General features: G+C 36.5%; 2 protein-coding genes across 2 annotated transcripts in view; both read left to right on the top strand.

Moving 5' to 3' along the window:
- Window positions 1-3,185, top strand: part of LOC107587260 (protein KIBRA-like) — a 77,361-nt gene extending 74,176 nt beyond the window's left edge. Inside the window, exons 17-21 of the mRNA XM_016274979.1 lie at window positions 98-245; window positions 341-505; window positions 613-705; window positions 2,689-2,919; window positions 3,027-3,185. Coding sequence (XP_016130465.1) covers window positions 98-245; window positions 341-505; window positions 613-705; window positions 2,689-2,919; window positions 3,027-3,185 — 796 coding nt within the window. The remainder of the gene's footprint in view (window positions 1-97; window positions 246-340; window positions 506-612; window positions 706-2,688; window positions 2,920-3,026) is intronic.
- A 5,688-nt stretch (window positions 3,186-8,873) lies between these two features.
- On the top strand, window positions 8,874-15,289 carry LOC107587194 (CCR4-NOT transcription complex subunit 8-like). Its single transcript, XM_016274860.1, has 7 exons — window positions 8,874-8,990; window positions 9,652-9,848; window positions 10,707-10,900; window positions 11,795-11,956; window positions 14,047-14,191; window positions 14,275-14,385; window positions 14,484-15,289. Exons 2-7 carry the CDS (start codon window positions 9,732-9,734, stop codon window positions 14,610-14,612), a joined length of 858 nt encoding a protein of 285 aa, XP_016130346.1. The 5' UTR covers window positions 8,874-8,990; window positions 9,652-9,731; the 3' UTR covers window positions 14,613-15,289.
- The last annotated feature ends 180 nt before the right edge of the window (window positions 15,290-15,469 follow it).

Raw genomic sequence — 15,469 nt, 5'->3', positions numbered from 1 at the left:
CCATGTATCATGATTCGTATCGTATCGTGAGGTACCCTGCGATTCCCACCCCTAATAATAACCCTGGTGTCAAATGGTATATGTTTGTATATAATAGCACCGCAGAGGCTTTGGATGGTGACGTGTTTGTGGATGAAGAAGGTAGTGATGGTGAAGAGGATGAGGAGTTCTACCCCGAAGACTGCCAGTGGGAACAGGCGGAAGAGCCAGTTAAACCTGGACCAACAGCTGTCATAACGGAAAAGGTGGCATTAATGATTCATTTACATAGAACTTTCTCATTGCTTTTATGGGAGTTATTTCAATGAAACTTGCTGACATCCTCTCTTTGCCTTATTAGGTGAATAAAGAGACAAGTGTGGATGGTCTCCTGCATTCTGCTTCTGTAGTTCGGCCCAAGGAGCGGCGCCATGATGTCCATCAGCGAAACCCTTTTATGCGAGGAAACACCATCATCCGGTCCAAGACATTTTCCCCTGGACCTCAGAGCCAGTATATTTGCAGGGTAAGAACACTGTTACACACACAAATATATGTACATATTGATTCTAGTATTAGAGCTCACTATTCCTGTAAGTTTTTTACCAATGCCCACACTTACCAAATTACCAGATCAACCGCAGCGACAGTGACAGCTCCACCCTGTCTAAGAAATCTCCCTTCGTCCGGAACGCCTCAGAGAGACGCAGTGTTCGAATGAAGAAGGTAACATAAAAATATTATATATTGACATCTACTCATTTAGTTTAATGCTTTCTGGCTTCTGCTAATCTTATGAGAACTCATTCTAAACTCGATAAACACGCTTCAACCATCCACCATGAAAAAAAAATGTTTGGGAGCTCAAATACAATATGAAAATATCTGGGACCCCAAGCATAAAAACTGTGTAGTTAATCTCAACTGCACATCAGGGTTAGAATCAAATTCCACTCAGGGATCCACTGGGTTTTTCTTAGGAAACTGAATGCTTTTCACAAACACTAAAGCCAAGCGTTTTCATTAGAAAAGGGAGTTTAAGCTTTTTAGCTGGAGTTTAATATTTAATACTGTCATTTCTATACTGACCTGAGGTCAGTGTTAATGAAGCACGGTCTCAGCGTGAGGAAATGGGTTTGCTTGAGCCCCTTTACAGGCCCTTAAATAGTCTAGAAAGGTCAGGTTTGCTCTCACTGTGCCTTAGGAGACACATTACATTGAGTCTTTTAAAGACACTAAGATGTTGCAAGTTTGAATGGATTTGCTTAATGTGGACTGTACAGAGAGCTTCAATGATTTATAATACGGGCTTTAAAGTCTCCTAAGTTCTTTAAAAATGAAGATCACATATCCTAGTCTACAAAGGTGAGGTAAATTGTGTAGTGGTTAAAGATGTAGGCTACTAACTAAGCTTGGATGATATAGTTTAAAAATAAAAATAATAATAGTAAGCATGTAAGCAAGCATGAAACTAAAGCATGATGAGTTAACTAGGCCGGTTAGTGGACTACATAGCTTGCTAACAGCCTTTCATGTCCATTTTGTTAATTGAACAGAAGTGCAAATGTTTGTAAAATGATATAGAAACTGTACCTAGCTCTACAAACTCTTCATTTTTTTTGGTGCCGTGTTTTGTGTTGTTTTTTTAGTGATTGATTCATTAATTGTTTTGTTGTGGTTTTTGTTTTGTTTTGGTTTGGTTTTCAATTATAAAAGCCATCAATTTAATCAAATGGCTATTGTTGCCAAGCAGTTTCAGATTATTTGTTTTCAACATATTTTTTTTCGCTAAATGAACACACAAAAGAATGATACTGAATACATTTAATTTATATGTGCCAATATAACAATACCAATACAGTGGTCAGTGAATGTCACCCCTTTGTTCTCTCTATCACACACATCACATATCCTAGTCTACAAAGGTGAGGTAAATTGTGTAGTGGTTAAAGATGTAGGCTACTAACTAAGCTTGGATGATATAGTTTAAAAATAAAAATAATAATAGTAAGCATGTAAGCAAGCATGAAACTAAAGCATGATGAGTTAACTAGGCTGGTTAGTGGACTACATAGCTTGCTAACAGCCTTTCATGTCCATTTTGTTAATTGAACAGAAGTGCAAATGTTTGTAAAATGATATAGAAACTGTACCTAGCTCTACAAACTCTTCATTTTTTTTGGTGCCGTGTTTTGTGTTGTTTTTTTTAGTGATAGCTTGGATGATATAGTTTAAAAATAAAAATAATAATAGTAAGCATGTAAGCAAGCATGAAACTAAAGCATGATGAGTTAACTAGGCCGGTTAGTGGACTACATAGCTTGCTAACAGCCTTTCATGTCCATTTTGTTAATTGAACAGAAGTGCAAATGTTTGTAAAATGATATAGAAACTGTACCTAGCTCTACAAACTCTTCATTTTTTTTGGTGCCGTGTTTTGTGTTGTTTTTTTAGTGATTGATTCATTAATTGTTTTGTTGTGGTTTTTGTTTTGTTTTGGTTTGGTTTTCAATTATAAAAGCCATCAATTTAATCAAATGGCTATTGTTGCCAAGCAGTTTCAGATTATTTGTTTTCAACATATTTTTTTTCGCTAAATGAACACACAAAAGAATGATACTGAATACATTTAATTTATATGTGCCAATATAACAATACCAATACAGTGGTCAGTGAATGTCACCCCTTTGTTCTCTCTATCACACACAGCCGCAGATGCAGGTCAAAGGTCTGGATGGGCTCCTGCGCACCTCTCTGGATCTGGAGCTGGACTTGCAGGTCACTCGCACACGGCACAGCCGACTGCACGAGGAACTGCGTGTGTTGCGGGAGCTAAAGGAGCAGTTAGAGAGCGCCCGGCAACAGGGCCAGCATGTCCTTCCCACATGGGTACAGGAGGACGAGCGCTTCCGTCTGCTGCTCAAACATACAGAGAGACAGGTGAGTCCCAGCAGATTTCCAGAAATAACAAATCCACAAATGGCGTGTTTTTGGGCCATCTTAAACAACCTACAGCATCTGAATTTGTGTTGCCACTTTCTCCTTAGACCCAGGAAGAGCAGCTACAGGAACAGAGGGTAGAGAAGATGATGCGAGCAGCAGCTAAGGATGTGCACAAGATTCGTGGACAGAGCCTTAAGGAGGTTCCTGGGGTCCAGTCCTTTAGGTGGGCATCTGTTGCTACCTATCCAAAACACTGTTTCTGAACTGATCCTATGCATTATCTTAAGCTTAGGTTATTGTTAGAAAATATAGCTCAGTTCCTAAATCTACTGAGCTGCAATGCTGTCTAATGGCCACGTAGGCAGCTACCTTCTTGTCAGCATCATAAAGTCAAATGGAAGCTCTTAAATGACTTATTTGGAGGACTCTACATAGGCAGCAACTGCATGTATTGCTCAGATAGTCCTCTTCAGAAGTCTAGAATCAACAATTGACTCCAATAGAGTTTGAAGTTGCTAATGATGCTATACTGTAATGGACCCTTGTCACAGATTGTGATAATGCGTTTCCACTGTTATTCACAGTGTAAATGTAGCAATTTTTTTTAAATTAATGTACATTTATAACACTGTCTTTAACAACATATACTTTGTGTTATATTACCTTGGAATTAAATGACAGAAAACTAGGTAATGCTGCTGCATGTGTGTTTCTAATTAAATGGCAAATTTATTTCCATTTATCACCGTAGAAATTTCCCCACCTGTGACAACTTCGGCTTCCAAGAACCCCGGAAATGTGAAAAGGGTCCATTAGCATAAAAACACATGACATGCACAAATATTGGGCTGAAATAATACATTTTCAACAACATTGATCATTTTTTTAAAATTATTTATGATTCAGTTCATAGGATTGCCTTATATATCTACCTTATTTTGCAATGCAAAGGTTTTCTGTGAATGTGTGAGACTTCTGATTCATCAGCTTCTATAGGTAAATGACTAAAAGAATAACAAAGTGCAGTAAATGATAAAACTATTTACGCTACCAATCAGTGTTTGTAAATTTGACAATACATTAAAATAATATGGTAAATAATACCAGTTTGCTGTATAAAGCAGCGTAATGAGCTTTGCACAGCTAAAAATAACTGGAAGCGAATAACACTGGAAGCCCTGCACATTCAAGTTACAAAATTAATAGCCATCACATCTGGAGTGTATCTTTAAAATTATTTCTGGGTAGGCAGCTCACTACGATTTGGAACAGAGCTAATGTCAAATAATAACCCTTCCATTGTTTTATATCTGACATCATTCAGTTTCAAGCTATAAGATCAACTAATATGTAATTGGAATTGTAGTAGCGTTATTTCTACACTCATTATGTTGCATAGTTGTACCCTTATGACTAACCGGGCTATGATATGCTCCAAAATGATACCACAATGTCTGAAACTATAGTGTGAAGTCTGGAAAGGATGGTCCAGAAGCCCTCCTTCATCTGCAGTGCACAAATGCATATGATCTAGTCTCTTGCTCTTCCTAGTGGCATATAGACAGAACTGAACTTGTACTAGCACTCTTGTTATGAAACCCTAATTTCTTCTCCAGTGTAATCTTGGCTAAAATTGGTTTAGGAGATGGAGATTGCACATTATAAACAAAATCTTAAGACCCAACAGAAATGCTGTCCCAAAGCTTTTAGCCAAATATCTAGAAGCATCATATAGATTTCACTTTGAAGCCATTGTACTCGGTGGTTTAACTTAGTTTATGAGAGTGCAAACATTTTTTTTTTCATTTCTCTTCTTTAATGTATTATTTTCGTAGATTAGACCCGGTTAAGACAGTACACTGCCAAACATAGACTACATCCCAGCTCAGTTTGTTAAGCTGCTGTGTGATGTGCATTTTTCTCACATTGGCATTTTTAATTAAGGTACTTTTTTAAAATAAATTTTACCAGAGCTTTTCAGATTTACAATTTTTAAGAATTTACGGTTATTTGAATGTGAGCGAAACAATAGGTCCCCTTTAAATTTGTACCGTTTACCTGGAAGCACTACAGTTTATCTCATTTTGAGAGTACTCGAACAATAGAAAATGTCTTATGTTTTCACTGGTCGTACAGTATCTACCGTTCACAGTATGTGTTGGAGAGAGTTGTCTTGATTGATTAGGTGCTCTTCAACTATCAATTCTGTGGTTCATAAGGACACAATATTTGCCTTTTTTTATTTGGACGCTTGGTCCAATCATGCATAAATCATGTAATACTTGCTCAAAATAATCACAAGGAAACAAAAAAAAAAATGCTGTCAGTATCTGATGCTGGTAGTCATGAATGATTTGTTTATTGTTCACAGTAGGACTTTTATAAACTCCAGTGCATTTAATATTGTTTTTATTTTTATCTTGTATTAATGGAAAAAGAACCTGATCTGGTCATAGAGATGGTTTGAGAAGTACAGCTTGTATTTATTGCACTTTTGTGATTTGGGTGTGCTGTCTTTCTTTTTCTTGTGAGACGTCTGAAAGCTGTGAATTTTATCATCGACACTGTACTGTCAACCAGAATTGTAAATATATCACCAGCACAATAGTATGTTTTGTAGTTTCACAACAAATATAAAAAAATCCTTCTAATCTTTATGTTTTGTGTGTTTGTACAGTCACATTCCTAATAATAGATGTACCTATACTGAAATGTTTGAAGCCAATAAGATTTTATTCTCATTCCAACTATTATGTGCGGTTACTTATAGTAAAATATCAAAAATGGGCAAAATATGGGGCATTTTCAGCAAATGATTCCATTTATGCTTTCAAAATGCATACAGTATTAGATTCAAATTCTATGCCTGAATCCTGGTCATTGGTGGTTATTAGCCTGCTTCTGAAAAAAGACAAAGACCTAGCGAATTGTTCTTCTTATCGCCCAATTAGCTTAAACAATGTGGATGTTCTATGCATTGCTGTCCAATGTTGGTCCTTCAACTTTTGACTCTTTGAGGGTGATATGGGAAAAGGACTTAGGATCAAATTTTAGTGATGAGTGGTTATCTGTTTGTACATGCGTTTTCCCCAAAGGTGTTTCAATTTCGGCCCGTGAACAAAATTATAAGTTTACTCGCAGGATTTATTTAACCCCAGTCTGCCTTCATAAAAAAAATCCCCAATTTTTCTCAATTATGTTTCCAGTGCGGGACAGACATTGGCACAGTGATGCATGTGTTTTGGGATTGTGATCAAATCAAAGAATACTGGGAACCGAGATTCACAAGATTATTGGAAAGACTTTTGCATCGTCTTCAAATGTTTAGCTTCTGTACTGTAAAGCTGACGTGTGCCTCGACTGTGAAAAAGTAAATGTACTGAAATGTCGTATATATTTAGCGAAAAAATACATTTTATTGCTATGGTCAACTCCTCGGATACTTACGATCTGCATCAAAGATCAGGTTTTTTTCTGGCGCACTTGGTCTTCTCTGTGGATCTTGAAGATGCTCAGTCAAGTCAAGTCACCTTTATTTGTATTGCGTTTTATACAATGCTGATTGTGTCAAAGCCAGTGTTGGGGAAAGTTACTTTTAAAAGTAATGCATTACAATGTTGCGTTACTCCCTAAAAAAAAGTAACTAATTACGTTACTTTTTATGGAAAGTAATGCGTTCTATTACTATTGTGTTACTTTCGCGATACTTTTTAAATATAAGCAGGGCTTGATTGTTTTTAATATAAGAAGTTCTATTTATAGCAAATATAAAAGCCCTTTCACACCAAAAAGTGTAATGAATAAACCTCAGGCTGAAGCAAAAGTAAATTCACGTCTGTACAGTAAAACGCAGGAGAAGAAACACTCTTCAGCAATAAAAAAACAAAGCACAATTGTTAGTTTATCTAAAGTCATTTTTGCTTATTAGTATGGTTGAACTGGATCATCAAAGGTCAGCAGCAAAGACGTCGGTTAATAAAATGGGATTAGATACATTTGTGTTATTTAACATATTTCATTATTGCAGGTTTGCGTCATATTCTGAGTTTGCATTTCACTGTTTTAATTCATTTTGATGAATACTAAATCTGTTTTTTGTAAATGGGATGAATTAATGCACATTCACATTTAGTCTAGAACTACAGTAACATCATGCTCACACAGCGCACACAACACCTCTGTACTCCTGATTTCTCCCAATATGGGGACAGGAGACTTGTCAGTCAATAAATGGGAAAAAGTAACTGGCATTACTTTTTTGAAAAAGTAATATTTTCTTGTAAATTAAAAAAGTAATGCGTTACTTTACTAGTTACTTGAAAAAAGTAATCTGATTACGTAACTCGCATTACTTGTAATGAGTTACCCCCGACACTGGTCAAAGCAGCTTTACAGTGTCAAACAGGAAAATAGTTAGTCAATAATACAAGAAGACAAAAACAAAGAGTTATTTTTCCAGCTAAAGTCAGTTCATTGATGATTCAGTGATGTCATCATCCAGTTCAGCTCTCTTCCAATAGTGTCTGTGCAATCAGTCAAGCGTCTCCAACTAAGCAAGCCAAAGGCGAGAGTGGCAAGGAACCAAAACTAAATCGGTGAAAGAAATGGAGAAACCAGGCTCAGTCGGGGGGCCAGTTCTCCTCTGGCAAGACAAAACCAGCATGGCATGGTTTAATTCCAGGCTGCACACAGGTGCAGAGGACTTGTCTGGTTCCCGAGGTCTTGTGCTGATGGTCGTCGAGGTGATGAGGTCTTCGCAGGGGATCTGTCTCTGGGGCAGGGCCGTTTCTATATATATATATATATAATTATTTTCAGACACCAGTTGCTTGTCACATTCAAATTGGTTGTCATAGTAACGACACTAATTTGTGGAGATTCAGTGCATTGAGTTCCACAAATCTGAATACATTATTTGTAAATTGACTGTTGAGATAAACATTTTGCACAATTTAGTATCTGTAAAATCGTAGTGTTGCCACTAGATGCCTGTATAGCCCTATGTAACAATCCCTAGTGGCTAAGACATTGCACATAATTTACACATAAATCACACATAAATACATTTTATTACATTTTGATTTGGACACTATATACTATACTACTACATATTGTTTAGATATTATCAATAGCAAATTTTACTATACAAATATTTTTTAATTGGATGTTAAAGTTTATATGGGAATATTACATGACACGCTGATCCTTTAAAAATGCATTGGTGCAAAAAATGCACAGCTTTTGGACAAATCTGCCTCAAATATTTGGACAAATGTGCCACAAATACTGCCTAAACAAAATACTGAAGCACTCTGATCTAGTAGCATACAAGCATCGTCAGATTGACAGTACTCCAGCCCAATAATGTTGGGGGATTCAGCTGGTGGCGCCCTAGGCGACCGCCTATGCCTAGAAACGGCCCTGCTCTGGGGTGCATCTAGTTGACAAACTCAGTAACTAATATCCTCCCAGTTCCTTGGTCTATAAATATTAAATATAAACTGTATTATATATATATTCAGCTTATGAAAAATGGGGGCAAAAACAAAAGTATATACAGTATATATATATATGGCTGCATATTGGTGCATGCATGAATACATTAAAAAATATATATATATTAGTTTTTTTTTTACTGCATTTTATGTTTGAACATGTATATTTAAAGATTGTAAACTTATATTTGGCTGTAAAAATTCCATACAGTTCACAGATGGTACTGTTTTTCAAACTTGCTTATAAATGCATGGCAAACACTCACACAACCTCTTGCCCGTTACATTCAAGTTAAAAAATTCAAGTCTGTCTGTCTATCTATAAAATATATTAAGTAATTAAATGACACTAGCCTGTGCTTTTTATTTCTTATTTTATTATTATTATTTATTTATTATTATTTATTTTTTACATATTGCTCTGCCAATGATTGAAAGGCTTTATTTTTTGCGGCTGTTTTCCCACAATCCCGCAGGACCGGAAGCAGCGCGCTGTGTGTGTTTAGAGTCGCTGCTAGCTGTCCAGCTGCACAGCGGCTTTACACCTACATCTAACAACTATACTCCTGCCAGGTAACTAGTCATTCTGAAACTTAGCATTTTGCAGTATGATATTTGTTTAGATAGCGTTTCATAGTCTCGCTGTAATGCAAATGTTTTCTGTTCTTGTGTTTGGCGACAGCAGACAAACAGATGCTAACATTTTAAGCTAATATCATTCCCATCCAACAAAACTATGGTTAATTTTCCTTTTATGTCACATGACCGGCTTATGAACAGTTAATATGTTTAATCAAATAAGTTAATTACCGTTTATATTGGACATTCATTGGAGGATACTTAGGTAGTCAGTTGTTTGAGTTGTGAATATTAACCTTAAGTGAGTTAATGGTCATTAACTTTTAGTTAATATTTGGGTCTGGAAGCGTTGTGCATGTTGATATTAAATTAATATTCAGCAGTGTTTCATTAATATTCACCTGCTTTTGTCGTATTTCCGCTATGAAGGTGAATTAGCTTTTTCTTTTCCTGATAATAGACTCAAATTGAAGATTCGATTTGCTTGGGTAACTGTTAGTCATTTGGTGGAGTTTGCAAACATTGTCTATGTTATTAATATTCACCAGTCTTTCGTTAATGTATGTTCTTTCTAATATTTCCATGCTTACAAGAGTTAAATCAGAATAAAAGTAGTTGATTCAAACCTCATTAACCCAATTGCTCTTCCTGGCAGAGTTTCTTTTGCCTGTGAGCGCTTCAGCATCGCTGGGATACTTGATCAGGTCCTCAGCCTTCATCATCATCATCATCATCATGCCAGCCGCACTTGCAGATACCAGTCAGATTATCTGTGAGGTCTGGGCCTGCAATGTGGATGAGGAGATGAGGAAGATCCGACAGATCATTCAAAGTTACAACTACATTGCCATGGTGTGTGTGCACCTGTGTTGATGTTCCATTATGGTCTGCTATGGTCTAATAACATAAATGTCCTATAATAATTTACATTTTTTTGATTTAAACAGCGTTATGGGTCAAATAGCTCATTTTTGTTCATCTACACTGCCGGTCAAAGGTTTAGAAATATTTTTGAAAGAAGTCTCTTATACCAAAATCAAAAATACAGTAAAGAGAGTAATGGTGGGAAATATGTAATGCAACCGTTTTCTGTTTGAATATGATTTCAAATGTTATTTATTCCTGTGATGGCAAAGCTGAGTTTTCGGCAGCCATTACTGCAGACTTCAGTGTCACGTGATCTTTCAAAAAATAATTTTAATAATGATTTGCTGCTTAAATATTTAAAAAATGTTTTTGTGGAAACCATGATACTTTTTTTTTTTTTTTTGGATGAATAGAAAGATCGGAAGAGCATTTGTTAGGAATGTCTTTTGTGACATTATAAATGCCTTTACTGTCACTTTTGATCAGTTTAATGTGTCCTTAAAGAATACGTTTTTTATTTTTTAAACTTACCCCAGATCAGCATGAATGTTTTCTAAAGGATCATGTGACACTGAAGTAATGGCTGCTGAAATTGTTTGCCATCACAGGAATAAATTACTTTTAAAATCGAAAACAATTCTTTTAAAGTAATATTTCACAATTTTATTGCTTTTAATGTAAATTTTATTAAATACATGCAGCTTTGGTCAGCCTAAAGGCCTTCTTAAAAAAAATATTAAAAAATCGCAAGTCCCGTATAAGTGATTTAACAAAAATATTAGCTGCATTTTTGTGCTTTGCACAGTCTGTCGATTTATACTTGATGTTTTTTCTGTACGTCAGGACACTGAGTTTCCCGGTGTGGTGGTGCGTCCCATTGGAGAGTTCCGTAGTACTGTTGACTATCAGTACCAGCTCCTAAGGTGCAACGTGGACCTTTTAAAAATCATCCAGTTGGGCCTGACGTTTATGAATGAAGATGGAGACTACCCGCCTGGAACCACAACATGGCAGTTCAACTTCAAGTTCAATCTGACGTAGGTGTCTAGTAGGGCTGCACGAAAAATCGAAATGGAATCGAGATTGCGATTCGACAGAAGCTGCGATTGTCATGCGTATCTTTCAGTGAAGCACGGTTCTGTGATCAGCAGTAAATCTCCATCCAAAGGCCAGAGGGCGCTCTCGCGCTGAAACTCCAAATACTCCCAAAGAAACCCAGAAAATGCCTATCTCTGCAGCTGAATAAACAGAAGATTCAACTGCTTTCATTGATTCAATGTGACTAAACACACGACTACGGCAATATATACGGTTTATCTGAGTTCTTATTATTATAATTTTCATTAAAATAAAGTATATTTATAATGCAATGCCTTTATCACTGCTTAAATACTATGAAATATGTTGCGTGCCTTATTCTGTGTAAGAAGCCACATCTCACAGATTTATTTCAAACACTCGACGGACATTATGAAGTGAGTTTGGAGTAAAAATATGTTATTAAATGTGGTGTTTTCACATGCTTTCAGATGGAGCAGCATTTACTTCACAGCCATAGTTCACCGAGAAGCTATGCAAACAGCTGTCATTATCACGAATGATTTCTTCGATTTCATAATCGCGCAATAAAATCATCTGGGAAATGTGTATTTTTTAATTTTTTTTTGCGCACGCGTAACTTGTCAGTGAACTATGGCTCTGTGTAGTAAATTCTGCTCCATCTGAAAGCACGTGATGATGATTTACTGCTGATTACAGAACCGGCATTACTATCAAAATGAGCATGACAATCTCATTCGATTAATCGTGCAGCCCTAGTGTCTAGCATTACTTGCTTAATCCTTTGCTTATCCCAGTATTTTTAGATTTAGCCTTAGCCAGTAATGATACTAGTAGTAATGGTTGGTGTTGTTTGGGCCCGTGTTTTGCAGAGAGGACATGTACTCCCAGGACTCCATAGATCTCCTCCAGAACTCTGGGCTGCAGTTTAAAAAGCATGAGGAGGAGGGCATCGACACACTCTACTTCGCAGAGCTCCTGATGACATCAGGCCTTGTGCTTTGTGAAAATGTCAAGTGGCTCTCGTTTCACAGGTAACAGAACTTTTTTTTTTCTGTAATCAATGAATCATTGCTGGGTCAATGACTTGAATTACTTTTTTTTTTTTTTTTTGTCCAGATTTATATTATTAATCATGCTATTTATACATATAATTGCTTGAATACATCTCTTCTGAGATGGTTTTTAATTTTGCTATTTTTGTACATTTTGTAATTTTTGGGCTAGAGTATAAAAAAAAAAAAATCAGGGTGATAAAACTGTCCTGATATCATAATGACGATAATAACCTGATTATGAAATTGTTAAAAAGAAAATTTAGTTTGTATTTGACAGTTATTATTTGTTCAGTTATTACAGTATTAGTTATTAAAAATCCCTTACTGCTTTTTAATATTTAAAAAAACTTGAGTCTGCTAAATCGAAGTCATGTGGTGCAACCAACTTGCAGGAAAAAAAAACATATCACAGAGAAGACCCTTGTAGACTCATGGCTATTTTAAGCTTGACAAAGTCTCTGAAAATATTAAGATACTTTTAAAATATTAAGATAATTTTAATGACAAGTCAATTTTAAGGTGTGGTCACATTCAAGAAAATTAGCAAGAAAGTCCATTATCAATAATATATGATGTATGAAATGCAGCTGACGCAAAAGTCCCTTTTAAAGTAGTAGAGATGTGCCAAAATCATTTTTTTACAGAAAGAATTAAACTAAAATTAAAGTTTTTATTCAGTCGTCAAATCAAAAATAAAATTAACGTTATTAAATTTGGACAATTAAACTTGGTATGACTGTAGAGATGTGCCAAAATGTTTTATTTTTTTTATTTTTTACAGAAAATGAAATTAAAGTTTTTATTTTTATTTAATTTTTTAGTCATCAATTGAAAATAAAATGTACGCCATTTAAATTTGAACAATTAAACTTGGTGTGACGTTCAGGGTGTCGTGTTCACAGATGATAATCCAATCATAGTAAAGTTCTTTGGCAGTGAGTCACCTCTCGATATTTCGGCCAAACAATTTTGGTCACGGTTAAGTGTCCATATTGCTGACATGTTTACCCTGTTGTAGCTTATCCACGTAACGTGCATGAAATCGACACGGACAGAGTCAAAACCAAGCGGCAACCTTCCGGTCTCTCTCGTGAAACCAACACGGAAGTGACTAAAACTGCAATTCATCGAGAGGCCGCTAGAGGCTGGCTCCAAAAGGGAGTCAATCCCATAGACTCCCCATGTTAAAATGCCCAACTAAACAGCAGGAAAAAAATGCGTTTACAGCCTGGTACAAAAAGTGGTTTTGGTCTATATAGCTAATTTTGCCCTTCATGACAACTGTGAGGAGGGTGAATTTTTTTTATAACTCATCCGTTTAAATTATATTATGCCCTTAAGTTCTGCATAATTAAGGGCGTGGCCACTTGAGTGACGGGTGGATTGCCGCTGCTGTCACCGCTGTCGAGCTAGGTGGGCGTGGTTTCAGCAACCAGTTACCGCCTCTTTGCCCATTTTCGATTATCCGGGAGTGACGCGCTGCCAAGATGGCGACAGCCGACTCCGCCCACTTTGAGCTTCAAAAACTCTCTTCAGAAACCTACGGGTGACGTCACGTACACTACGTCCATGTTTTTATACAGTCTATGGTCAAAACACGTCATCGATCATTAAATGTTCAATGATTTCAGCCCTTCAAACAAATCCCAAAAACAATTTTTTTTGCTGTTGCTGACTAAAATTTTTGGTTGCCAAAATTTTGGTACGTAACTACAAACCAAGCAGCTTTCTTCTGGTCTGTGCAGTGAATTTGCTTGACTAACTTAAACCTGATGTGAAATCTGTGTGGGGAAATCCAAATTGTGTTCCAAATGTATTAATTATAAATGCCAAGTTTAAACTAATTTATTTAAAGGAAAATTGAAACTACCAGTGTGCTGGAAATGCACTATACAAATCAACTTGGGCTCATGTACCTCTTTCATTCAGCGCAAATCCACATGTTTTGACAGTTGCTTTGAAATATAAGTCGGAGCACATTTCAGATTTATGATAAAAAATTTGGTATGTTGAATGGCACATCTAGTGTGTTCTAAAGGTTTTTATGCACTTTCTGTTCTCACTAGTGGGTATGATTTTGGTTACCTGGTGAAGCTGCTCACAGATTCCCGGTTGCCAGAAGAGGAACACGAGTTCTTTCAGATCTTAAACCTTTTCTTCCCAGCCATTTACGACGTCAAATATCTTATGAAGAGCTGCAAAAACCTCAAGGTATGAAAAATACAGTAACCTATGTTGTACAGATGTTATCTACTGTTATTGTTAAAAAAAGAAGATTTTTTTGCTGTGTTTAGGGTGGACTTCAGGAGGTGGCAGACCAGCTGGAGCTGAAAAGGATCGGCAGGCAGCATCAGGCTGGCTCAGACTCGCTGCTCACTGGAATGGCTTTCTTCCGCATGAAAGAGGTTAATATTGACTAAATGAGACCATAGGTGAATAATGGGATTTTAGCCGATCAGTCCTAACATTTATTCCGCTGTCCTGTTTTTTTTTTTTTCTTTAGTTGTTTTTTGAAGACAACATTGACGATGCCAAGTACTGTGGGCGGCTCTATGGCCTGGGATCAGGTTCCTCTCAAAGTCAGAATGGAATCTCTAACTCCTCGCAGGAGGAAACCAACAACAAGCACTGACCAAAATCCTAGTGGATGATGCACTCGTTTTAATCCCACCCAGCAGATGTTGTTCTTTCCTGTTCTTTACAAAGATGATTTCAAACGATTCATGCATTCTTAAAGGGACATTGGGAAATGCAAACAAGCTAATCTCAGATTCTGTTCTGCTTTGTAGTCCATCACAACGTTCCAGGACTCCAGATGTGATCGTATTTCACCCATCAGCTGAAAATTGAAAATTTTATCTTGTTTTACAGTATTAAAAACACCATTGTTTTAAGCATGGGACCAGCGCTTGTGTATCATACGGCTTACAAGACTCAAGGCATTTTAATATGCTCAGTCCTTTTTAGAAATGTTTTGATATTTTCTAGAAAGGCTCAAGATTTATTCATTACTGAGATAAGAGGAAATGCCCTCTCACTGTTGGTACACATGACTGTGGGGTTGTTTTTAAAATATGCCAGCATGTATGTTTATTAAAATCTAAACTTCCAAAAGAAACTGCTATCTTTAAGCATTTTTTCTGTAAGGAGTACATTTTAGATTCAGGTTTGGGGCATCTTTGGGAATTGAGTCCACTGGTCCCATGTAAGTTTTAAATTTGTTCATCTCACAATCTTGACTGTTTGTGGTACATGCTTTTATTGTGTGTTCTTCGAGGCAGTTATGTATTAAAATGTTTTCTATCGCCACAGTGGTCTCATGTCTACTTACAAGGCATGTGTTCTGAAAAAATGACCTTTGTAACAGCTTGACAAGTTGACGAAGTAGGAAATTGGAACAATTCATCTATGCGAGTTCTTTTGAGCTCATACATTAATGAAACTTCCAGTGGAATGACAGACTTCTCAAATCATTGTCTAAACTTCACC

Source organism: Sinocyclocheilus grahami, unplaced genomic scaffold (assembly GCF_001515645.1).
Source record: "Sinocyclocheilus grahami isolate Dianchi unplaced genomic scaffold, SAMN03320097.WGS_v1.1 scaffold91.1, whole genome shotgun sequence".
In the NCBI taxonomy this organism is placed as follows: Eukaryota; Metazoa; Chordata; class Actinopteri; order Cypriniformes; family Cyprinidae; genus Sinocyclocheilus; species Sinocyclocheilus grahami.
Note: the sequence above shows the minus strand (reverse complement) of the source record. Positions and strands in the feature narration are given on the sequence as shown.